Below are 25,202 nucleotides of genomic sequence, written 5' to 3' on the forward strand. Positions count from 1 at the left end.
AATTTTAGCAAGAAAAAAGCTTGCCTGGACCAACGTTTTGATAATTGGAAAAAACAGTTCAGGAGAAGGATGTTGAAGCATGCCTTGGTTCCTTGAAATAAGCACAAGCAGGAAAGCACATTCTTTTCTGTTCTGAATGTCGTGACGTTTCCAGCATCCTGGTCCAACCTCTGGATCACCTGCCTGGCCTCAACCACAAAGGGTGGCACAGCCTGGCGAGAGAATGGGGTTCCTCAGAAACTCCAGTCCTTGCTCGGAGCCCTGCCAGGATGAGGGGACCACTGATGGCCACCAGGGGGAGAAGATGAGAGCCCGACGGCCAGTAGCCAGGGCCACCAGGGAAACAACTTGGACTTAAGACCCACAGTGCTGAGTGGCTAGACAGGAGATGTTCAGCACACAGACCCACAACAGGGCCAGGGACATGCGGGGCAAAGTCAGAGGCCACAAACCACAACCTTGGGCAGGTTCTTCCCCTCTCTGGACTTCAGTGTCTCCTCTCTTCCATAGCTATAGTGACAGGTTTGATGAATAACTGAGGCTCCATCCAGTCCTGAGAATCAGTGATCTCAGGCCCTGCCTGGTAGTCTGGCACAGTCTCCTGTCCTGGGGGTAGAAGTGAGGGCAGCCCTCCCTCAGTTGTTCTAAGGAACACAATACCCAGCATATCCACAAACTTCTAGATATTTAATATAATTCTTGGACAATACTAATAACATTTAAAAATCAAATACAACTCTTCAGCAGTCATTACATTCTCAACGATGAACTTATACACAGTTCTAAATGGAATTCCACAAATTAGGTAGAAATGAAGAGGCCAAAAGAATCCTCAGCCAACAGACTCTTAGGACAAGACGAGACAGAGGGAAGGGGAAGGTATATGGGGTAGTTGCTGGATGGGGTGCAGGGTATGAAAACTCTCATAGAGCCTGAACTGAGGTCTGCCTTTAAGTCCATCACTGTACACATAAACATTTTGATTTGTAAATTGAAAAAAAAATGTGAAAAATGCTTGGTTGTAGCACCATTAATAAGCATGCAGTTGTTCAGAGTGCTACTGAAACTTAAGATCACAGTTTACTCCCGGTTACAAGGCCAAGGATGAGCATGGTATTTTATAATTTCACAACTGAAGTACAGAATTATGCTAAAACACCAAAAAGACAAGGAAAAAATTCTCACAAGGAATTGGATGTGAAAGTCTATTTCACAGAACATATAAAATGAGGCAATCCAAGCATGGTCCTTAATCTCTAAGCACTGGTGTAAAGGGAGCCATAAAGCCAGGGCTCTTATCTGGGGTCCAGAGTCTGTGTGTCACATTTTCTATTGTTGTCTATTTTCTAGGGAGGGGCTCACAGCTTTCAGATTCTAAAAAAGTCTCTGATCCACCCAGAATGTTAAAAACTTTATGCTAAAGAACATGCTGCTTGCAAATAAAAAGGCAGCCTGAGGAGGAAGAACCAGGAAATGCTGACTACAGCTGGTGGTTATCAAAGCCCTCTGAGCAAGCTCTGGGGACGCCAGGGGCTGCCAAGGCTCTGCCTCTGGAGCCCAGAACCCTCAGGAACCTGGGACAGTCTGATCAGTGTTATCCCGCTCCCAGAGCTGCTTGGGAAGATGCTCTCTGTGGTGCCACAGTAACTGACCCCTGCTCTGAAGGGCTTTTCCCCAGAGGGACTGAAAAGTCCTGAACATGCCCACAGGGGAGAAAATGCTTCCACTGAGAGCACAGCTGGGACACAAGGCCACGGTGGCCCCAGAACCAACCCAGGCCCCAGCCCTCAGGGTGCTGTAGAATGAGGAGGTCCCTGCATGTGCCACTTGCCAGAAGGAGGCCATTTCTCACTGCTAGAAGCCAGTGTGGTCCTTCCTCCACTCTCTGAAGGACTCAAAGACAACCTTCTGGCCTTGTCCTATCTATCACATGAGAAACAGGCAGAAGGATGAATGTTTCTGGCAGGAAGATGTTCAGGCAAAATTTGATGGCTCTTCTGCTTGCCATACAACCTGCCAGGACCAACAACAGCTCATGTGAGATATGAAGCCTCTCGTAGATGGTGCCTTTCATATCTCTCAGCAAAGTAAAGGGAGTCCCAGGCTGGGGGCAAGAAGAGAAATGGAGTAGCACTGGCCAGCAAAAGAGCAGTTCCTTTGCCAGAAATAACCCAAGGCAAAAAGGACCATAACTTTAAAGACCTGCTGTTTCTTCTCAACACATCAACTTCTTGCTTCACTTTTTTCATCATTTGCCACTTTTTAAAAACAATTTATTCCATTTAAAAAATGGTTAATTATCTTTTTTTTTTTTAAATATAAGGGATTGAACTAGGGGTACTTAACCACTGAGCCACATCCCCCAGCCCTTCTTGAGACTGGGTCTTGCTAAGTTTCTCACGGCCTTACTAAGTTGCTGAGGCTGGCCTTGAACTTTCAATCCTCCTTCCTCAGCCTCCTAAGTCAATGAGATTACACTATGTGCCACCATGCCTGGCTGGGTATCTCATTTCTTAATAGGGTAGTTACTAGTATCCTGCATAGAGGCCTTTTGGTGAACTGTCATTTTTGCTGGGGAGATGGAGAGTGAGAAAGATAACAAGAAAGACTTTCTGCACTCCATTTTGATATCACTGCAGCTCTGCACCCTTCATGAGGGTGGGTGCTCATTTATTTAGCCCACCCTCCAAATCCTAGCAACCTCCTGCCATGAAAATGGTCAGAATAAATGGCTGAATTTGTTCAGAGGCTGTTAATTTTAAAAGAGCTTCTTCAGAGTTGGATATCTTTCAAGAATGGATCCAGGAGCATTCTAGGAGAGCTGACAGCTTGCAAGAGTGCCTCCCACATCCCACATCCCTCCCAATACGACACAGAGCGCTCGCTTGGTTACCTTGAGGAGTCTAGAATCCTGGGGCACAACGAGCTGACTGCCTGTGCCACCTTAAAGTACTCTTGCAGGGGTTAGTGTTGGAAAACTCCAACCTCCTAAGTACAAGGAGGCCTTGGTGGTATTGGCAACCCAGGCAACCCAGTGCTTTCTTTTCCTAACTGATGTTAATATTCAACTACTTTAGCTAATGTTTACCTGAGTTAGTGAGCAGCTGTTGGGATTTCTGGAGAAAGAATAAAGTCATACACTAACAACCACGAGCTTCCATTCTCTTTATTTTTCCTTTCCAATACAATTGTGTCTAAATCACAAAGACCATAAAAGGTTTTTTATGTTGATTTACCTTAAATGAACTGTGCACCAAGGTTTCATCTAAATCAATGACCACACATTTCTTTCCATAGTCAAGCACCGTCACCTCTGGAAGGAGGTATTTAGCTGGTGGCTAAAGGGAAAACAAAAATTGCAATTATTACTTCTAAGTAAGAGAAAAGTCAATTCCCTTATTCTTGCAGTATACTTTGTTAATGAGGGCATAAGTGAAGGCAAATATTTATATGCCTGGTCAAGTATATCATTTAATTTTATTAAGAACAACAGTAATAAGAAGTCCACAAGGTGAGTTTTACCAAACCCAACTGCCATGATGTGACTAACTACTGTAAGGCTTTGGCACCAGAAAACTCTGGGTCTAAACATCAAGGAACTTTCTTGGCCATAAGTTTGGATAATAATACTTACTGTGAAAGGCTGCTGTCATTGTTATAAAGGCAGTGAAATGCCCAACATTTTGACTGCAAATGTAATATGGCTACTGTTGTTATTAACACAGATTACACAAGAATGAGTATTTAATTAAAACAGCTACTCCGACTACACGTATTTTGCCTGAAATTTACTGTGGCATTTAAGACCTGTGTTGAATCCAGTTTTTTTTTTCCTCCTCCTCCTCCTCCTTTTTTTTTTTTTTTTTTGTGTGTGTGTGACTGACATTTTCATATATATGAAGAGAATTACCAGCAAAATTCAACCTAAAGTTACCCTTAAGACAAGGAAACAAATAAAACTGGTCCAAATACAGTGCCTGCCCCACTGTGGTATAATATTGAGCAAATGTGACATTTTTTGCCCCTTGGGGTCTCTTTCTCTGAAAGTTACATTTCAACCCACAGGCTATGTATTCACCAGAATTGGTTTAGATATCTCTGTAGTAGCTGTCTTGTAATAAAGAAGCCATAGAGTGTTAATAAAATCTGGGTATCTTCAGCCAACCCCACACAGTTTGGAGTACATATTTTTTGGGGCCTTGCCTCATTCCAGAAATTATTTGAAGTATTTCAGTCTACTTGGTGGCATTTTTGGTGTCTAATGTTAAATGGTTAATTTTCTGTCCTGCAGGGTCAAACTCTGTTTAATATTTGATGCAAAACAAAACACAAGAAAATATCCCTAATCACCGAAGAGTGGAAAAATTACCAAGTAAGAAAACATGAAATCAAGAGGTATTCTCTTTTAAGTGGCTGGTCCCCCCCCCCTTTTTTTTTTTGGTTTAAATGAACATTAGTCAATGATCAAGAGCTTATTTTGAACTTTGGCTGGTTCAATAGTGAATGTAAACAGGCGGTCAACAGGACAGGTGAATTTGCAAGAAAGAGGCTACCTGTGGGGACCAAGCACTGCGGCATCCTTTTCCACAATCACCCAGAGGAAAAAGTCTTTAATGTTTCTCATTCTCTTGGCTCTAAGTAAAGCCAGGCAAGCAGTCCTTCCTGACCTTGGCAGTACTGAAAAGAAAGGTGGCATGTGCCTTAGAGACTGGCATGAAATTTGGTGACCTAGAAAGGACTCCCTCACTATACATTAGTGAGTCAGTAGGTTATTTTTTAAAAATGAAACTTGCAAGAAGTTTTTAATCAAAAAGTGTTTTAAAAAGGCTGGGTGTGATCTTTCTAAAGCTCTGCAAGTGACCACAACAGAGAGGGCTAGGATTATTTGTTTTCTGGGCAACAGCAAAAAGCATGTGCATGACCAGCACAAAATTTATTTTAATTTTTATTACACAATTAAGTTAGAAAAACACATTCTCGCTGTTAAGAATACAGACACAAGACAGTAAAACACAATTATTCTCTTGTTTGTGTCCTTTCTTTTTTAGTCTAGCATTTATCCATCCAGTTCTTCCCCCATGTATTTATGTTCTACCAAAACAACATTTTAACTTAGTAATTTAATTGCTAGCATGGAAAATAAGGACGTAGAAATTCTATCCCTGGTATATCTGAAAACATCAAAGATTTGCCAAAAGATGTTCAGTTTTTTTCCTAGCCCAAGAATAAAAACTACTTTCTTAGCATATTTAACCCACACTTTACTAGCATTCTTTGAGTTAAATGTAAGTAAAAGACATCCCTAACTGTACTGTCCAACAGAGAAAAGATCAGAAAGCATGAGACTCCTATTAGGCAAGCTATTGATTTTGCGTTTGTGCTGCAGAGAACAAGGCCAGGCTGGAGGGCAGTGGGCAAGGAGTTTTCTATTAATCCTCTGCCCATTTCCAAAATGCACACAGCTTTTCTGAGAGCCAGATGTTAGATAAACACAAATTCCTCAGTCCACTGGTGAGAGTTCTGAACAGAAAGGATGTCTTCAGCCAAATTTTCTGAGGCCATCATGAGGCTCAAGAATGAAAAATACAAGTTTTATTAAGAAGGGTCTTTTCTATACAAAGTTGCTTGGCAAATGCATGTAGGGAGCATGGCCAGCGGGTTGGGGGGCAGAAATCTATGGTGTGTGTGGGTTGGGGAGAGGAAGGTACCATGGCTTACCACCCAAGGTTTGGGAATGGTGTTCATTCCAGTTCTCTTCCTGGGAGTAAATCTGAAATTTCCTCTCCCTGGCACTAACCTAGCAGCCATAAATAGTTAACACTGAGGTTATTTCCTGTGGAGTACCTGCCCCACAAATCCTCATAAACCTTCCAGAGTTAGTACCTCTTCTTAGTACATTAGATATTGTTTTCTTACTGAAGATTTCTTTGACTCAGGGTCTGCACACTGCTCCCCAAGCCACAGAGTTCTGTGCAGAGATCTCAGGGCCTGAGGCAGAGGGGAAAGCCCAGGCTGGTTTTAACCAGCACAGTCACCCTCCTTATATGTTCTTCATAATGTTTGGTGGAAAACAGTGTATTTCCACTTTATTAAAAGCCTTAGGCAAATAGCTCAGGAACCTGTTAAAATAAATTCTGCTCTCCCCTCCCTTCTCAGAACGTTCATGGCTCAGCTATATTGTCAACCCTGAGTTTGTGAGCATCATGTGGTGTGTGACTTAGGCAAGTGTGGGAACAGTAGGACTCAGGCTGCAGCCCCTACAGCACTTCTTACTGATAATGCCATCTTTTGTGCCTCAAGTCATGACTATTCAAACTTCAGTAATGTTGACATTTTCTATCCCTCTGCCTCATTTCCTTACCCTTCAATACCTGACTTTAACCAAACACCTCCTGAAGCTTTCCCATGAGGAAGGTTCTAAATCCCAGCCTATAGCTGGAACTTTCAATAGTTCAGGTAAAGAGGTACCTCCAACAGGTGAGTCAAAGATGATTACTTAATAAATCAATGGTGCTGGGACATTGGAGTAACCACTTGGAAAATAAATAAGTTGGACTGCTACTCCATGCCTTCCACGAACATTTATTTCAAAAGGATTAAAGATCCAAGTGTAATGATGAAAAACATCAATATATAGAAGAAAATATGGGTCACAGCTATAGAATGGGGAGACCATTTTAAGCATAAAATCCAGGAGCCATGAAGAATGAGATCAATACATTTACCCTGTATAAAATTAAAACTTATTTTTGGCCAAAATAATTACAAACAAGGCCAAAAGACATATCATAAAGTGGGGTGAAAGCACTGCTTTCCTTAAACTTAAAAAAATAAAAAAAAAAAAACAAAATAAAGAAATTACTAGGGCAGAGGAAAGACATATGGCCACTGAACTTGTGAAAAGCTGTTCATTCTCATTCACAAAGAAATGCAAATCAAAGCAATAAAACTGCATCATTCTTTACTTTTGGATCAGCAAAGGTTAAAATATTTGGTAACCATTTCAGGAGAGGAACTGGGCAATTATGAGGATTCTTTCTGGGAATATAAATTAGCATGGGCTTTTGGAAGAGGATTTGTCTTTAATGTTCTCACAACATAGAACTAGCCCTTGACCTAGCAATTCCAGTTAGAAGCGATCATACAAGACTAGCACAAAAGTCCACATATGCACAGGTTCAAGGATATTCTTTTTTTCTTTAAATATTTTTTTTAATTTTTTAGGTCTAGATGGACACAACACAATGTCTTTATTTTTATGTGGTGCTGAGGATCGAACCCGGGTTCTGTCCATACTAGGTGAGCGCTCTACTGCTAAGCCACAATCCCAGCCCTCAAGGATATTCTTAAGAGGAGTGTTTGTTATAGCACAGAAGTGGAAACAAAGTAAATGCAATCAATAATGTGTAAAACAATGAGGTAGATATATACATACTAATATTTGGAAATTCAAGGTGTCTTGTTAAAAGCAGCAAGCAATTTGCAGAATGGTGGGTACAACACAATTTCATTTGTGTAAATATGCTTATGTTTGTTGGAGAATTTCTGGAAGGATACATAACAAATATTAAAAGTGGTTATTCAGTGTAGTGGGATTGAGAGGGAGGTATTTTCTCTTTCTAATCTTTCACCTTTAAAAAAAAACATTGAACTTGAATTATTATTTAGCAAAAGAGTTAAGATAAAAACCCACGTTCCTAGGTTTGTGAATGAATTAAAAAAGAGGTATGAAGTAAGAAGCAGAGATGGGGGACTCTGGCTTGAGCTGTGTTGGGCACTCACAATTTCCAAGGCAGCCTTCATCTTCGGGGCCTGAGAAAGCAATCAGGAGGCTCGGGAATCTGGTGTGGAGACTCAGCACCAACCTGACTGGATTTCCAATCCCATGGTATAGCACTGAAGTTCTTGGGCGTTTCCCACACTGACCAGGTCCCACTCTGGTCCAGAAAGGCTGGGATCATTCTGCTCATGTGATCTGGGACCTTGGCAGGTGGGTGCAGATCTTGCTGGAGACCCTAAGACTTGAATCCCAGGGCTGAGCTGTTACTAGATGGACTTCAGCTCAGTCCTGCATGCGAAGCAGGCAGTGGAGATCATATGTGCCTGTCAGCAGAACTGCTTTCTGCAGGTTATCATTCAATGATGTAAGTTACTTTTAGCAAGGCTCTGCTTTTCTGCAAGACAGTTCCAGGATTTATATAGCCTGACCCAGTGTCTCACATTTGGGAGGTGGTAGTAGTTTATGGATCTAACACTGAGATAATTACACAAGGAACCTTCTTCTCCTTGTCTGTTTTATTTTGGAACTGTGGGAAAAGGGCCAGTTTCTTTAGTGGGGTTTGAACTAGCTGGCAACTGCTTTCATGTAGCACTTAATTTTATAGATGGCCTTGAATTAACACTGAGAAAAGACAATAGTGACAGTGAAGGCAGGGATGAGGGATGATGCATACAATCTCCTTAATGGAGGCACTTTTTCAGGAAAAATATATGAAATTACTATGTCAAAGAAAGTCCTCTGGTATTAACCCCACTAGATATCTCCCGCAAACACTTGGGTGAGATAATGCAGTGCCTGATCAATCTTTTTGAGCAAAGCCAGTTTCCCTAACAAAGACCAACCCCCAGGCATGCTGGCATAATCACTCCACAAATTCTTACAACTTGTTAGTTTATGGAGAATTAAAGGTCTTTGTTTTGTTTTGGGGGAGGTACTGGGGATTTAAACCAGGGGCACTCAATCACTGAGCCATGTCCCCAACTCTATTTTGTATTTTATTTAGAGATAGGGTCTCATTGAGTTGCTTAGCACCTTGAGGCTGGCTTTAAACTCACAATACTCCTGCCTCAGCCTCCCAGGCGTGTGCCACTGAGAATTAAAGTTTTGAGAAAAAAATTATCAAATGCTTTTTGAGCCAGTTGTAAGTGACATGCACTACCTAAGCTTCTGGTCAACTGAAACTCACAAAATCCACTCCTTACAGGAGTATGTGTCTCTTGGATGTTCCAAAGTCCAAGCAGAAAGAGATGGACAGATTTGAGCCAGGTAATCTGAACCAGATAATCTTCACAAAGTAAAATAGCCATTTATGGACCTATCTGAAAACCTAACTCCTCCCCTGAGGATACAGAATCTTTTGAAAGGTCTTTGATAGGGATATTTCTACTCAAGTTCCTCTGGGAGTCAGGCCCAGCAGCTACTGGATGCACGGCCTCTGGCTGGATGCTCTGCTGGCTGAGCAGCGGGGAGGACACAGCTGGGTCAGTGGCTGGCTGAGAATACTGGCACAGTTTCTCTCCCAAATTCCAAGGCTGAAAACAGAACTGGGGTGGCCCTCAAGTGCCCGACGGAGGCAGAGTAGCAGCTCAACTGGCCTGTAGGGTGGGGCCAGTCCTTCAAATTCAGGAAGTGTAGGTAGCAAAATTTCTCTGATACCGGAGCAAGTGCCAAGCTACCAACACTATCAACCGAGGTAGAACAGTCTGGTGGCCTAGGAATCTCCACAATTTATGGGGTTAGAGCTACAAGAGGGGGATGCTCCGGGCTACCTCAGGTTATAAAGGCCTAGAGGCCCTTTCCAGAGAGAAAGGAAGGTGAGAATTTAGTTAGTACAGAAGGCTGCTTGTGGTTCCCAAGAAAGAAAACTGTCTCTGTACACAACTTCCTACTCACAGTTTTAAAGTATAGCTTCATTTTCCTTTGTTTTTTTTTTTTTTTTTTGTAAAAGGAATTGAACCTGGGGCACTCAACCATTAAGCCACATCCCCATCCCTTTTTTATTTTTAGACAAGGTCTTACTAAGTTGCTTAGCGCCTTGCTATATTGCTAAGACTGGCTTTGAACTTGCAATCCTCCTGCCTCAGCCTCCTGAACTGCTGGGATTATAGGGTTGCTCCATAGCACCTGGATTCATTTTTCTTAACAGAACTAAGTTGTTTATACCACATGATAAAACTCAACAATATAAGAATAGTTAATTTTTTAAAATATTACTAGGCCCAAAGCCCCAAGAATCTACCAATGTTTCAATAAAATTGGATAAATATACATACACTTGGTATGGGAATGACCTGCCTCTGGTCACCCTGAGGAAAAAGGAAAAAAAAAAAAATCATTGTCAGGTTTGAAAAGAAAGAGATCACATTATCAAAAGAAACTTCCAAACACTCAAGTACAGCTTCCCACTCTCCATACCTTGGTGGTATTTAAGGAACCCAAGGACCTTTCACAGAGTGGGCACCAGGCCCCATGCTACCAACCAGGCGCTCCTCCCCCACAACAGAGTCTCCTTGTATATTTAAATAGTGCCTCCCTTACTCCCAGGAAATTAACCCCTAACTTAAACATAAAAATGAAAACTCATACTTTACTTTGATTCTTGATTTCCTCTAATAATTAGTTTGTTTCGTGTTTTAAGCAAGTTTTCCCCTAAAAAGACTAAGTCAATATAACGTGCAAGGAAAGGGAGACAACTTCACAGCTGACAAGGAACTTCCTGGTTACTCGAGGTCCTCCTCTAGGGGGTAGACCGGGAGAGGGGACAAAGCAAAGTACAAGAAGTTTCCTCCCAGGCCATATGCACATACAATTCCTCCTTCAAAACAGGGAACAGAAACGGTATTCATGGAGAGTGTTAAGGAAGTTCAGGGGAGGGCCTCAGATATTCCTCAGCCAGGCATGCCCGCCATTTCAGACCTGGTTCACAGAAACACCTCATTTTAGACTAGCAATGCTCATAAAAGAACAAATTTATTTTCATGAAGAATTTCCACTTTCTGTGTTGCTTCTTTTTCAGATGGTCTTATAGGGAGATGTTCTGCTTCACGCCATGACATTGAGGATTTGTGAAAAGATGTGTCCATTGCTACTGAGGTGGGGTCACCAGTGATAGGGTCTTATGTGAAGGTCAACCTTGATGGTCAGCAATGGCAGGTGGCTGGCTAAGAACCACTGAGCACCTTCCTGGGCCTCTACTCACTTGATGCCAATAGCACTGCCCAGGGCTGTGACAATCAAGTTCCCAGAGGGAAAAATCACCCTCAGTTAAGGGGTACTGCTTTATTTATTTATTTATTTATTTAATTTGGTCATTTTAAATATACATGACAGAATATTGTATTTATAGTGTATTTTGCCACATTATACATGCATGGAGTTTCACTGTTGTTATATTCATTAATGAACATGGGAAAGTTATGTCCAATTCATTCTACTGTTTTTCCTATTTCCATCCTCCCTCCCTTCCCTTCATTTCCTTTTGTTTAATTCACTGAACTTCTACTCTTCCTTTTCCCACCCTTCTTGTGTTGCATTTGCATTTCAGAGAGAACATTTGACCTTTGATTTTTTGGGATTGGCTTAATTTCACTTAGCATGATTGTCTCTAGTTCCATCCATTTATCAGCAAATCATAAAGTCATTCTTTTTTATGGCTGAGTAATATTCCATTGTGTATATATGCCACATTTTCTTCATTCATCTGTTAAGGGGCACCTAGGTTGATTCCATAGTTTAACTATTGTGAATTGAGCTGCTATAAACACTGATGTGGCTGCATCACTGCATGCTGATATTGAGTCATTTGGGTATATACCAAGGAGTGGGATAACTGGGTCAAATGGTGGTTCCATTCCAAGTTTTCTGAGGAATCTCCATACTGCTTTCCAGAGTGGCTGTACCAATTTGCAGTCCCACCAACAATATATGAGTGTACCTTTTCCCCCATATCCTCAACAACCTTATTATTACTTGTATTCTTGACAATTGCCATTCTGACTGGAGTGAGATGAAATAGCAGTGTAATTTTAATTAGCATTTCTCTAACTGCTAGAGATGTTGAATATTTTTTTCATATATTTATTTATCATTCATATTTTTTCTGTGAAGTACCTGTTCAGTTTCTCAGCCCATTTATTGATTAGGTTATTATTTTTTGGTGTTATATTTTTTGAATTCTTTATATATTCTGGAGATTAATGCTCTATCTGAGGTGCTCATAGCAAAGGTTTTCTCCCATTCTTTAGGTTCTCTCTTCACACTCTTGATTGCTTCCTTTGCTGTGAAGAAGCTTTTTAGTTTGATACCATCCTATTTATTGATTCTTGAATTTTTGTGCTTTAGGAGTCTTGTGGAGGAGTCAATTCCTAAGTTGACATGACAGAAAGTTGGGCCTGCATTTTCTTCTATTAGGTGCAGGGAGAAAGTACAGCTTTAGTGGGAGACCACAGATACTTCCTAAGAGGTGCAGCAGCTTCAGAACCACATTTCTGATGAGATGAGCAAACCAGTGATGAGAGAGACCACAAGAACACATCTGAGAGGCAAGACAAAATGATACGCAGGCACGGTGCTGATGGAGATAGGTTCTTGGGCTTGGAGATTCCCTGAGAGGCTGGCATGCCATGCACATACGTGTGTGTGTCCATCAGGAATGCACATACTTGTGAGCACAGAAATCCATTTTTCTCTGTCCTGGCCTTCCTTATGGTCTCTGCTATTGGCATCTTCTGGGTAAGGACTCCTTTAAGCCTCTAGAGGCTACTAGTCTGCAAGTCCGGAATGCAGCAGCAATGGTAGCAATGGTTGCCGCTTTCAAACTGCAGAAGCAATTTGAAACCAGAAGTTCCAAATCTTCATCTCTCCAAGGCTAAGTAAATGGGCAGGGTGCCTGGGTCCCTTGAGGTCACCTGTCCCATTCTGCCCGTGGCCTTCCCTCTTCCTCTCACATGCTGAGTTCCAAGAGGCAAAGATGCCTGGGGATGTGATGTAGCAGTAGAGTCAGGCCTAGAATTTCTTCCACATCTATTGGGCCTGGGCTTTGTGTTCTCTGGGTGCTGATCAGGCTGAGTGCAAGGGCAGAGGGTCCTTCTCTGGGGATTAGTTGCCCCTCTGACATGATGGTTCTTTGGGGCCTGTTCTCACAGACGGGCTTGTTGAATGTTATGCAAATAATGGATCCCCCCCCTTTTCAGATTTAACTGTTAACTGAAATTAACTTAATTCTTTAAAAAGCCCTTTTTGACAAATGTTAATAGAAGGAAGTCATGACTGAACACTAAGCCCAAGTGAGCTCAGAGCTGCCAAAGGAAGTCCCTTTAAAAGTGTTTATCCCTGATAGAGACAGCTGGCTACTCCAGGAAACTTTGGGGTGCAACATCATTTCCTCATGTCATTTCATCTAGACAATATTACTTTTTAATTAATTTTTACCATGACAGCAGAATTCTTCTCTTTTTTCATTCTTCTACAGTCTATCTCCCCTTCACTATGGGCAATCTCTACCCTGATAATTTTTAAGTTGAGGGGGGATTTGTGGAGAGCACACTCAGAGGAGATCCCAGAATCTGGGTCTGGGGCACAGGTCACCCTGCATACCCCACTGATATATTTGTCCACATGTATGTACAGTAAAGCTTAATGTCTGTCCAGGCAGGCAAGTTCTCTCATGGTTTCTTTCCAAAACTTTCTCAGTTGGTCTTTGCATTCTTCTTCTTTATGAACTTAGTTTCTCTATTCAGAAGCATAGCAAGTTTCTCTGTATACAAAAGCTTCTATATCAAAATCTTTTAATGATTCTAAATAGTTTTTTGTAGACCCTTTTAGGTTTTCTATGTAAATAACCATGTCATCTGCAAATATGTTTTCCATAGTTATACCAATTGTTTCAGCTTTTGGTTTTATTCCATTAGCCAAAAACCTACCAATGATCTTCCTATGTTGTTTGCTGTTAATTTTTAGACAAACCTTTTTATTTCATTTAAGCAGTTTTCTTCTTGTATCTGGCTGCACTGTTGATTATACACAAAGGCTTATGGATTATTACATACTTCATGTATTAGACCGTTTATCATTTTAAATGTCCCTTTTTGTTTAATGCTTCCGACCTTTAATTGTGCTCAGACTGGTATTAATATTGCCTTGATATTAAAAACTATTGCTTGCTTTCTGATTGATTTGTTTTACACATTGTGCCTATCTCTTCTTTTTCTTCCTTTATCATGGTATCTCAGAGGCTGTGTTGGAAGTTATCAGTCACCTACCATGATAGCTATGAGTACTATTTCTAAATAATTGCAGTTTTCCTTCTGGACTTATTACATGGTAGGATTACACTTCTGTGCTTTTGAAGTTAGATATAACCATGTGGGTTGCTCTGGCCAATAAAATAAGTTGAAATGAGGTGTGTTACTTCTGGGTGAAAACTTTAATAAGAGCTTTTGTGATTCATCATATACCTTTTATCCTATTGAGACAATCATGGAAGCAAAGAGATTGGGCTTTTCTCAGTCTGGGTCCATGAATAAGGATGGGTTATGCTGGCCAATACAGTAGCTCCTAGCTACACATGGCTGCTAAGCACATGAGATGTGGCAAGTCCAAATTAAGACATGCTGTAGGTGCATAATACACATCTGATTTTGATGAACTAATAAAAATAATGTAAATTATCTCAATAAGTTTTAATATTGATTACATGTTGAAACAATATTTTGGATATATCAGATTAAATAAAACACTATTAAAATTAATTTCACTTATTGAAAAAAATTTTAAATATGGCTAATAGAAGAGTTTAAATATTACATTAAATATTACATATGTGATTCATGTTATGTTTCTACTGGATAGTGCCATAGAAAGCTGAGCCAGCCCATGATAATCAAGTAGCAGATGGGGAAAAAAAACTTAAATTGTTTTAAGCCTCTTAGATTTTGAGGTTGTTACTGCAACATAACTAAACCTGTACTGACTATCATTTCTACTCATTAGTCATTCCTCTTTATTCCTTTGTGAAAGAGCTCTGATTTTGTTAAGAGCAGGAATATGCTGGGCTAGATTCTTCCCTTCCAGGGCCCCCTTGCTGCTGTTGTGTAGCCATGTGACAGAGTTCTGGCAAAAAGACAAAAGCAAAAGTCTCCTGGGGTTTCTGAAAAAGCACTGACTTTCCATAAAAGGGACACACACATACACACCTATCCCCCTCTTGTTCCGATGGCTATGGATCTGATGTCTGAAGCTTGCAATTTTGAGAGAATACCCAACAAGCTTGAGGATGAAGGTACGCATGTTATGGTTAGAGGAGCAGAAAGACTCGAAGACAGAAAAAACAGGAAGAGTCTGGGTCCTGATGGCATCTTCAACTAGCCCCAACTCCTGCCTAGCTCAGGCCTTTTATGTGGGAAGATAATCCTGTTTGTGTAAGCTACTGTTTATCAGGTTTTTTTTTTTTTTAAATTTGCTCCCAAAATCATTCCTAAATGCAGGTATATTCTTGGAAATAGCTTATAGCAGAATTTTTCAGACCAATCTCTGATATAGTCTTTATCTTTGGTAGCAGAAACTGGTTTGTTAAACTTGGTCTTATGTCTATTCTTTATGTTATGTTTACTATTTATCTGTTATTTGTTCTTCCCTGTCCTCAATTTTGACAACTTATCCACATTTCTGTTTATTTCTCCTGTGAATTCTCAGGATCTATTTTCCAATTGTGCTACCTGTTATAGTTCTAGTCCCAATAATTATATTTATTCCTATACTTTCTATAATTTTATGATAACTGAATATCAGTCTCATCCAGATTTTAATTTTCTGGCCTCTCTCTGAATTATGACATGTCTGACAACATACTTTTTTTGCCTCAATAGATAAAGACTAGCTTGGTCACACAGGGGATTTTTGCTTTGTAATATTTTTCTCTCAGTGGCCTGCAAACATTTTTCAAAATCTTTTGGCCTTTCGTGTCGCTGATGAGAAATCTGATACTAATCTAATGGTTTTCTCAAATTAACTTGTTCTGGTAGCTTGCAAGATTTTTTCCTATATATTGCAGAATTTCAGTAGTGTATGTCTAGGCATGCACTCCATGTCCTGCCCACTCTGATCCTGGTGCGGACTTGGTAGCCGCCTTCAATCTGTAGATTCAAACATTCTTTTTCAGCTCAGGAAAAAACTTCTTCTATTATTTTTTTCTTGTTCTGGAGCTCCTTCTATTTGCATGTTAGGTCTCCTAGACACCTTTCTCCTCCCCTCACAATTTCCATCTTTGTTTCTGGTCTGAATTCTAAGATACTTCTTCCATTTGCTTTTCCAGAACATTAATTCAGTTCTCAGAAGGGGCTATTCTTGTTCTTGTTTTCCTTTTCAAGTTTGTTTACTGAATTTTTATATTTAGAAACCTTAAGTCTTTTAAGTTACAAAAGTAACTCATAACTGATGTCCTCCACTGTCTGTTAAACTCTCCTCTATTTCTTCTGTTTCTTGTTCCCCAGGAGGAATCTGATTCTAGTTCTTCAACTTGGACTTTCTCATTTGAGGCAACATTCTTCCTTCCTTGTACAAGGCTGTGTGTTCCGCTAGTGTCCGTTCAGGTCAGTCCACTGGGATCTCTGGGAGGCAGCAGATGGGGGAAGGTTGCAAAGCCCAGCAAGGAGTGGTTTCCACAGACCAGCACAGGCCACACTAACAAACCACAAAGAGATGAAGAAAGCCTCACACTACTGGCTCATCCAGGGCACAGAAAATGAAAGCCATCCGTTCACAGGTGCAGCCCCTTCAGGGCCCATGCACAGCAGGCTGGCAATGTAGGCCTTTTTCAAGGGGATCCATAGGCTCCTGCTGGCTGGCTGACCTCAGGGACTGTCCATTTCCAGTCCCTGTCCTAGGACTCTAGTGGAGGGCAAGCATTTTCCTCTGCTAGTGATTCCTGGCTTCTCACTGAATACCAGGAATGAATCCTGTGCCAGCTCTTTCCCCTGGGATGTCAGGAAATGTGGGGGTCTTAATGCACTTTCCAGGCTCCACCAGCAAGACCACCTGGGTTTATGCTGAGAGGGAATTTTAATGATCAAAGCCATGTTCATAGGCTGGCATTTTCCCAGAATTCCCTTTCTTACATCCAGATGTACTTTAAAACTAAATTTACTTTATAAAAAAAAGTAATTTAAGATTATTTTATGAAAATTGTGGGAAACAAAGGAAAAGGAGAAAATCCTATATCTAATCTCACCTCTTCATATTTTGGCATACATCCTTCTAGGTTTAGAATGCTTGTGTGAGGCTTTTTCGTCTTAGCCGCTGACATGCCATCCAGACTGAGGAAGACCCGGAAACTTCGGGGACACGTGAGCCATGGCCACGGCCGCATCGGCAAGCCCCGGAAGCACCCAGGAGGCCGGGGTAATGCTGGTGGCATGCATCACCACAGGATTAACTTCGACAAATATCACCCAGGTTACTTTGAGAAAGTTGGTATGAGGCATTACCACTTAAAGAGGAACCAGAGTTTCTGCCCAACTGTCAGCTTTGATAAATTGTGGACATTGGTCAGTGAACAGACATGAGTAAATGCTGCCAAAAATAAGACGGGAGCTGCTCCCATAATTGATGTAGTCCGATCGGGTTACTACAAAGTTTTGGGGAAGGGAAAGCTCCCAAAGCTGCCTGTCATCGTGAAGGCCAAATTCTTCAGCAGAAGAGCTGAGGAGAAGATTAAGGGTGTTGGGGGTGCCTGTGTTCTGGTGGCTTAAAGCCACCAAGAGCTCTGGAGGTTCATTAAATGCTATCAAACCCTTTTCCTTTGTGGTCTAAGTAGGTTTTTTGGCACCTCTACTTAAAACAAATCTCTATATACAACAACCTGTATGTCATATGTTAGGAACCTACTTTATAGGTCTTAGACACATGGAGGGGAATAGGCTTTCTAAAGTGAAAGTGAGAACTGTTGATGACTGAAATATGTTAAAAGGCCCACTGGTGTTGTACAGTGAATTTTACAGCAAGTGCGAGTGTATCCTTCACTTTTGTATGGGGCATGATCAGTCACACTAAACAGTGACAGTGTTAAGATGAGGGAGCACTTTGACTTACTTCCTGAGTATAAGATCCCCCCTACCCCAATCTGGCTCTCTCATCTTGGACCAAACCATTCTAGTTACAACCAGAATATTCTGAATCAGAATCTTTAATCTGGATATATCATAATGCATTGGATTCAGCAAAGCAACTGTAAAGGGTCTTTATGTTCAAAAAAATAATCATGAAATTGTTATTGTTTTTAGTCTGAAGTACGGAGAAGACTGAAAAATCCTGAGGGCCAGAAACCAGATATGTGTTTTTCAGGGCTGGTATTTTGCTGTTGTAAAATCCATGACCAATATTTGTTTGCATCCTCATGGGTGTCAGGATAAATTATGATATGTTAACAGCTTTATGGCTTTTCCTGAAATTTGGAACTTTTTTGGACCCAGAATGAAGCTTGCATCTAGGATCGTGAGCAAAGAAGTGTAAGATGTTATTTATAATACCGTATAATGTTTTTGTTAGTAGAAGTGACTCTCTTAGCCATATGGAATACCATGATTTTCTGTGAGACAGTGTTATAGAGAATATTGGAGATCAAATACAAAGAACAGGAGAGAAACTTGATTGGATATACTTGGATAAGAATAGGAGACAATTGTAAGAGGTCAGGAATGTTTTTCAGTGGACACTCTTAAAACTGGATTGTCTGGCTTTGCATCTTAATATTCTGATGGGAAAAGGTGGAAATACAGGCTCTGCATTATGGTCTTCTTGAGGGCTTCTAACATGGAACCTGAGACCAAGGAACTGCACCATTATAATTAGGAAAATGATTTCTACCCAAGAACTGCATGACTTTTTTGAAGCTCAATCTAATTCCTCATCTTTAAATTTCAGTTAAAATTGACTCCTGTGCACTTTGTATAAATAAAATGGAAAGCCTACATTAAAAAAAAAAAAAGAATGCTTGTGTGAGGAAGCAAGAGTGATGATATATGCTCTGAAAATATACCCCCTTCCCATATTTTAGCCTGCTTTTTTACTAAATGATACATTTAGTCAATGCAGAAACATTTCTCTATGTCAATGATATTTATGACATGCCATTTTTTTGGCTATGTGATTTTTAATGGCTACGTATTATTTGTATGGTTATTCTGAGATTCTTTTAACCAACTGTTTATTCTCGAACATCAGATTGCTTGCAATTACGCAGTATTATAATCTATGTTGGATAGTCTCTTTGTTTTATATATATATATTTGTATATTGATACACATGTACACACAAAAGCACACACACACACACACATACACAGATATACTCTTGAGATGCTTCTTCATTTCATGTTTTTTTTTATTGGTTGTTCAAAACATTACAAAGCTCCTGACATATCATATTTCATACATTAGATTCAAGTGGGTTATGGACTCCCATTTTTACCCCAAATACAGATTGCAGAATCACATTGGTTACACATCCACATTTTTACATAATGCCATATTAGTAACTGTTGTATTCTGCTACCTTTCCTATCCTCTATTATCCCCCCTCCCCTCCCCTCCCATCTTCTCTCTCTACCCCATCTACTGTAATTCATTTCTCTCCTTGTTTTTTTTCCCATTCCCCTCACAACCTCTTGTATGTAATTTTGTATAACAATGAGGGTCTCCTTCCATTTCCATGCAATTTCCCTTTTCTCTCCCTTTCCCTCCCACCTCATGTCTGTTTAATGTTAATCTCTTCCTCCAGCTCTTCCTCCCTGTTCTGTTCTTAGTTACTCTCATTATATCAAAGAAGACATTTGGCATTTGTTTTTTAGGAATTGGCTAGCTTCACTTAGCATAATCTGCTCTAGTGCCATCCATTTCCCTGCAAATTCCATGATTTTGTCATTTTTTGGTGCTGCGTAGTACTCCATTGTGTATAAATGCCACATTTTTTTTTATCCATTCATCTATTGAAGGGCATCTGGGTTGGTTCCACAGTCTAGCTATTATGAATTGTGCTGCTATGAACATCGATGTGGCAGTATCCCTGTAGTATGCTCTTTTAAGGTCTTCAGGGAATAGTCCGAGAAGGGCAATAGCTGGGTCAAATGATGGTTCCATTCCCAGCTTTCCCAGGAATCTCCATACTGCTTTCCAAATTGGCCGCACCAATTTGCAGTCCCACCAGCAATGTACAAGAGTACCCTTTTCCCCACGTCCTCGCCAGCACTTGTTGTTGTTTGACTTCAGAATGGCTGCCAATCTTACTGGAGTGAGATGGTATCTTAGGGTGGTTTTGATTTGCATTTCTCTGACTGCTAGAGATGGTGAGCATTTTTTCATGTACTTGTTGATTGACTGTATGTCCTCCTCTGAGAAGTGTCTGTTCAGGTCCTTGGCCCATTTGTTGATTGGGTTATTTGTTATCTTATTGTTTAATTTTTTGAGTTCTTTGTATACTCTGGATATTAGGGCTCTATCTGAAGTGTGAGGAGTAAAAATTTGTTCCCAGGATGTAGGCTCCCTATTTACCTGTCTTATTGTTTCTCTTGCTGAGAAAAAACTTTTTAGTTTAAGTAAATCCCATTTGTTGATTCTAGTTATTAACTCTTGTGCTATGGGTGTCCTATTAAGGAATTTGGACCCCACAATATGTAGATTGGAGCCAACTTTTTCTTCTATCAGACGCAGCGTCTCTGATTTGATATCAAGCTCCTTGATCCATTTTGAGTTAACTTTTGTGCATGGCGAGAGGAGGGGATTCAGTTTCATTTTGTTGCATATGGATTTCCAGTTTTCCCAGCACCATTTGTTGAAGATGCTATCCTTCCTCCATTGCATGCTTTTAGCCCCTTTATCAAATATAAGATAGTTGTAACTTTGTGGATTAGTCTCTGTGTCCTCTATTCTGTACCATTGGTCCACCCGCCTGTTTTGGTACCAGTACCATGCTGTTTTTGTTACTATTGCTCTGTAATATAGTTTGAAATCTGGTATCGCTATACCGTCTGATTCACACTTCCTGCTTAGAGTTGCTTTTGCTATTCTGGGTCTTTTATTTTTCCATATGAATTTCATGATTGCTTTATCTATTTCTACAAGAAATGCCGTTGGGATTTTGATTGGCATTGCATTAAACCTATAGAGAACTTTTGGTAATATCGCCATTTTGATGATGTTAGTTCTGCCTATCCATGAACAGGGTATATTTTTCCATCTTCTAAGACCTTCTTCTATTTCTCTCTTTAGGGTTCTGTAGTTTTCATTGTATAAATATTTCACCTCTTTTGTTAGGTTGATTCCCAAGTATGGATAGTCTCTTATGGTTAAATTTTTACATGTTTATCATTATTAATTTCACTATAAAGTGAAATTGCTTTTGTCAACAAAATGACATTTTTTTCTTAGATTTCAGCATATTAAAATGTCATATTTTTAAGATTGTAGGATAATACTGCCAAATGCTCCTATAGAAAGGTGTAATAATTCATATTCTCACCAATAATCAATATAATTCCTCTACTTTCCTTCAATATACCTTCCTCCCTACCACCCCATGACAAAGCCAAATATTATCTTTGAAGATACCTTTGACAATTTGTTAGAAAGGGATATGTCATTGTTTTAAAAATTATTATTATTTTAAAATTATTATCATTTAACATGTTGAACATTTTTCTTCAAGTATTTTGAATTTTTTCCATGTTTGACATACTGTATTTCTTATATTGTAAATTATGTGTTCATGTCCTCTGCTCATGATAATGGGGAAATAAAGTTTTATGACTTTTGAATTCTCAATCTTTACTCTGTCTCTTTTGGTGATTTTTACCTAAAAATTCTGTTTTGACTGAGATGAATGCTGTAACTTTTTTTTTCTTTTTTCTTTTTGGTACTGGGAATTGAACATGAGGCACTTAACCACTGAGTCACATCATCAGCCCTTTTTTACTTTATTTTTTTATTTTGAGACAGAGTCTTGCTAAGTTCCTGAGACTAGCTTTGAATATGTGATCTCCTGCCTCAGCTTCCTGAGCTGCTGGGATTATAAGTATGAGCCACCATGCCTGGCATAACCTCTGTTTTTGCCTGTATTCGGTGTCTCTTTGCTTATCCTTCTAACTTGTTCCAGATGTGTCTGTTAGACCTTATTTGGGTGAATTTTGGCTCCTGACCTATTGTGACAATATGACATTTAAACTTATAAAAGAATATATAAAGCATACTGTCTATTATTAAACAAGGTAGTTAACTCATTTATACTTATTGCCAGCTCTTTTTCATGTCTCTCTCACCTTTTGTCTTTGTATTTCTGTGTCTGCTACTGGTTCTTTAACTCTCTATTTCATGCATTCAATTTCCCAAGATAGAATGTCATAAAAATGGGAAGTGACTCTTAGAACTCCTATCAAATATGTTCTATAGTTGCTAAATTGGCATGCCTGAGATAGCCTTTATCAATAAAGATGTGTGTGTATATATATGTATTATATATACAACATACATATGTAAATGTGTATATATATATATATGTATATATATATATAAAATCTTAAAGTAAATGGCTGAACACATACTCTTACTAAGGCTATCTGTCAAGGATAGGATAGATATGCCACCAATGAAGTTTTATTGCACACACAGTTCCCCAACAGTACTGACCTTCTGAAGCCCACCATTCTCCTCCACCAGTGGCGGAAGCACACTGGGACTGCTGGATGGAGGGGCCTCTACATTATAATCACGGAAGCAACAGAAAAAGGAGCTAAGGATGCTGCGGTTCCTCTGCTTCTTTAAGCTGACATTGCACTGGGAAGCTGGAAAGAGAAATAGAGCACACTGTGGCCAACTGCAACACATACTGATGAGATGTGAATACTGGAATTGTGGTTGCCCCCCAGGATCCTGATTACAGGGGTTCTGCTCAGGATAAGGAGATGAGGGGCCCCTGCAGTCCAGTCCCACTGACTGGACAAAATCCTTCTGACCTCAGCCCAGTAGGAGCTGCTTGCTCGTTAGCTGGACCATCTGCAGGGTCACTGCCATCTGAATTCCTGAGCCCAGCAGATGAAGTATTCTCACTATGCATTAAGTATTACTTCAAAATAAATGTCTTTTAAGATACACATTTGGGGCTGGGGATGTGGCTCAAGCGGTAGCGCGCTTGCCTGGCATGCATGCGGCCTGGGTTCGATCCTCAGCACCACAAACAAACAAAGATGTTGTGTCCGCCAAAAACTAAAAAATAAATATTAAAAAATTCTCTCTCTCTCTCTCTCTCTCTCTCTCTCTCTCTCTTTCTCTCTCTTCCTCCCTCCTCTGAAAAAAAAAATGTTTAAAAAAAAAAAAGATACACATTAGACTTGACAGTTCCTGAGAAATATCTCTTCATTACCAGAAACAAAAAAGTGTCAACTTTGAAACTAGCTTCTTGGACACTCCCTGCTCACGATGGAAATGACCAACTTCATGGATTAAGAAATATAACATAATGTGGTGGTGCACACCTGTCATCCTAGCAACTTGGGAGGCTGAGACAAGAAGATCATAAGTTGGAGGCCAGCCTGAGGAACGTAGGGAGACCCTGCCTCAAAATAATAAAAAAAATTTTTAAAAAGGGCTGGAGGGGATGGGGTTGTAGATCAGAGGTAGAGCATTGCCTCACACATATGAGGCACAGGGTTCGATCCTAAGCACAACATAAAAATTAATAAAAAAACAAAGATATTGAGTCCATCTACAACTAAGTATTAAAAAAAAAAAAGGGTTGGAGATGCAGCACAGTAGTAGAGTATGAGGCCCTGAGTTTGAACCTTAGTACCACAGGAGGAACAAAAGAAAAACATGTAAGGGCTCAAAGGAATTCCCTTCTTAAACTCAGCCATTTGTCAGAAGCTGTTGGGGGCCTGGTCCCACCAAGCTCAGGGCTGAAGATTTCCATTATCTTTAATACAAAGTCAGCATAGACAATGTGTGCTTTGGCTGAACAGGATAAAGCCCATCTTTGTGAGATCCAGGGGAATAATGTGCCCTGGTCTGTCCTGGACTGAAACACCAGAGGGAGTGATGGATGCTTTCAGTTTATCCAGGGATCCAGACAAGCTGCCACAAGTCAGAAATGGAGTAGATGGAAAACACACCTCAGGGCAGAGGACTGACAACTTGGAGGGACAAGAGCATTTTGCAGGGGAATGCAGCCAGGGCCGTCCCACTGCATACCATGGTTGGGTGGGTCAGCAGAGCTCTGAGTGAGGCACAGGCAAGGGACCATGTTGAGGGTTAATGAGAAAACTGACAATGCAGGAAATGATTTGAGTCCACAAGATAACTCTTGGGGCTTATCTCTACCAAAAAGCAATTGTGGCATGATTCCTTTTTTTGTGCACTTGTGAGTGATTTGTGCAGTACCTTTCCTCCCAAGAGACCACAAAATCTCTGATGAAAGTTTTGGGGGTACTCTTGCTAGCATCAAAACCAAAAGTGCTTAGGTAGGAATTCTGAAAAACTATTTTTTTAAGCAACTCCACAAATATGGGTGGTCTCTATCCAGGGTTTGGCCAAAGGGTCCAGGAAGTTTGAATTTAAGATCCCCCTCAATCTTTGGGAAAGCTGGCTGTTTCTATTTTCCACATGAATCCTTGGGTACATATCACAGAGTGCTAGTGGTCTCATTTTAGGATACAAACGCTTGGCCAAGCCATTGGAACCACCAGATAGGATGGTCTTTCAGGAAGCAGTGGTGGAAGAGATAATGACTGCTGCTGACCAAGGGTCAACCCTCTAGGTAACAATACTTCACAAACCTCATCTCACACAATCTTCTGGCTACCCAAAGAGATGCTTACATCTCACTGGAGTAGATGTCACTGCTTACATCTCACTGCTGAGAAAACTTTACAGTGACTGCTAATGCCAGGTTTCCAACCCAAGTGGGCCTGCTTCCAAAATGTGTGATTTCCCTGCATGTTATACTGAAGGCATTTTTTTTTTTTTGTACTGGGGATTGAACTAAGGGGTGAGTTCAATGGGCTACATTTCTAGCTCTTTTTGTTTTTAATTTTGAGACAGAATATAAGTTGCTGAGACTGGCCTCAAACTTTTGGTCCTCCTTTTTTGGCTTCCCTAGCTGCTGGGATTACAGGCATGCACCACTGTGCCCAGTTCTGCTGAAAACAATCATGGAACAATTTGGATCAGATTAAGGAGGAAGCATAACAAATGGAGAGAAAAGCACTGGCATAAACTCATATTTAATATAAATGATTGGTAAATTGTTTCATTGTTACTTTGGGTGTTTTAATTTTTGTACCACACTCACATAATTTAGCCAGGGGCAAAGAATGACTTTTCCCTGGATTAGAGCACATTTCTCTGCAAGCAAACACACTGTTCATGTCCTGGAGATACTGAAC

At 40.3% G+C, this 25,202-nt stretch overlaps 1 protein-coding gene and 1 pseudogene across 3 annotated transcripts in view; one reads left to right on the top strand and one right to left on the bottom strand.

Moving 5' to 3' along the window:
- CTDSPL (CTD small phosphatase like) overlaps positions 1 to 25,202 on the bottom strand; it is a 113,192-nt gene that overhangs the window by 14,311 nt on the left and 73,679 nt on the right. For both annotated transcript variants that reach the window (XM_081284692.1, XM_081284691.1), the window contains exons 2-4: positions 22,453 to 22,607; positions 10,054 to 10,086; positions 3,237 to 3,338 (exon numbers count right to left, since the gene is read on the bottom strand). In XM_081284692.1, the coding sequence (XP_081140818.1) occupies positions 3,237 to 3,338; positions 10,054 to 10,086; positions 22,453 to 22,607 (290 nt within the window). The remainder of the gene's footprint in view (positions 1 to 3,236; positions 3,339 to 10,053; positions 10,087 to 22,452; positions 22,608 to 25,202) is intronic.
- LOC308645743 (large ribosomal subunit protein uL15-like) lies at positions 17,040 to 17,571 on the top strand (annotated as a pseudogene). Its single transcript has one exon. The product of its transcript is annotated as a large ribosomal subunit protein uL15-like (transcript).

Source organism: Spermophilus citellus (genome assembly GCF_964194105.1).
Source record: "Spermophilus citellus genome assembly, chromosome: 3".
Classification (NCBI taxonomy): domain Eukaryota; kingdom Metazoa; phylum Chordata; class Mammalia; order Rodentia; family Sciuridae; genus Spermophilus; species Spermophilus citellus.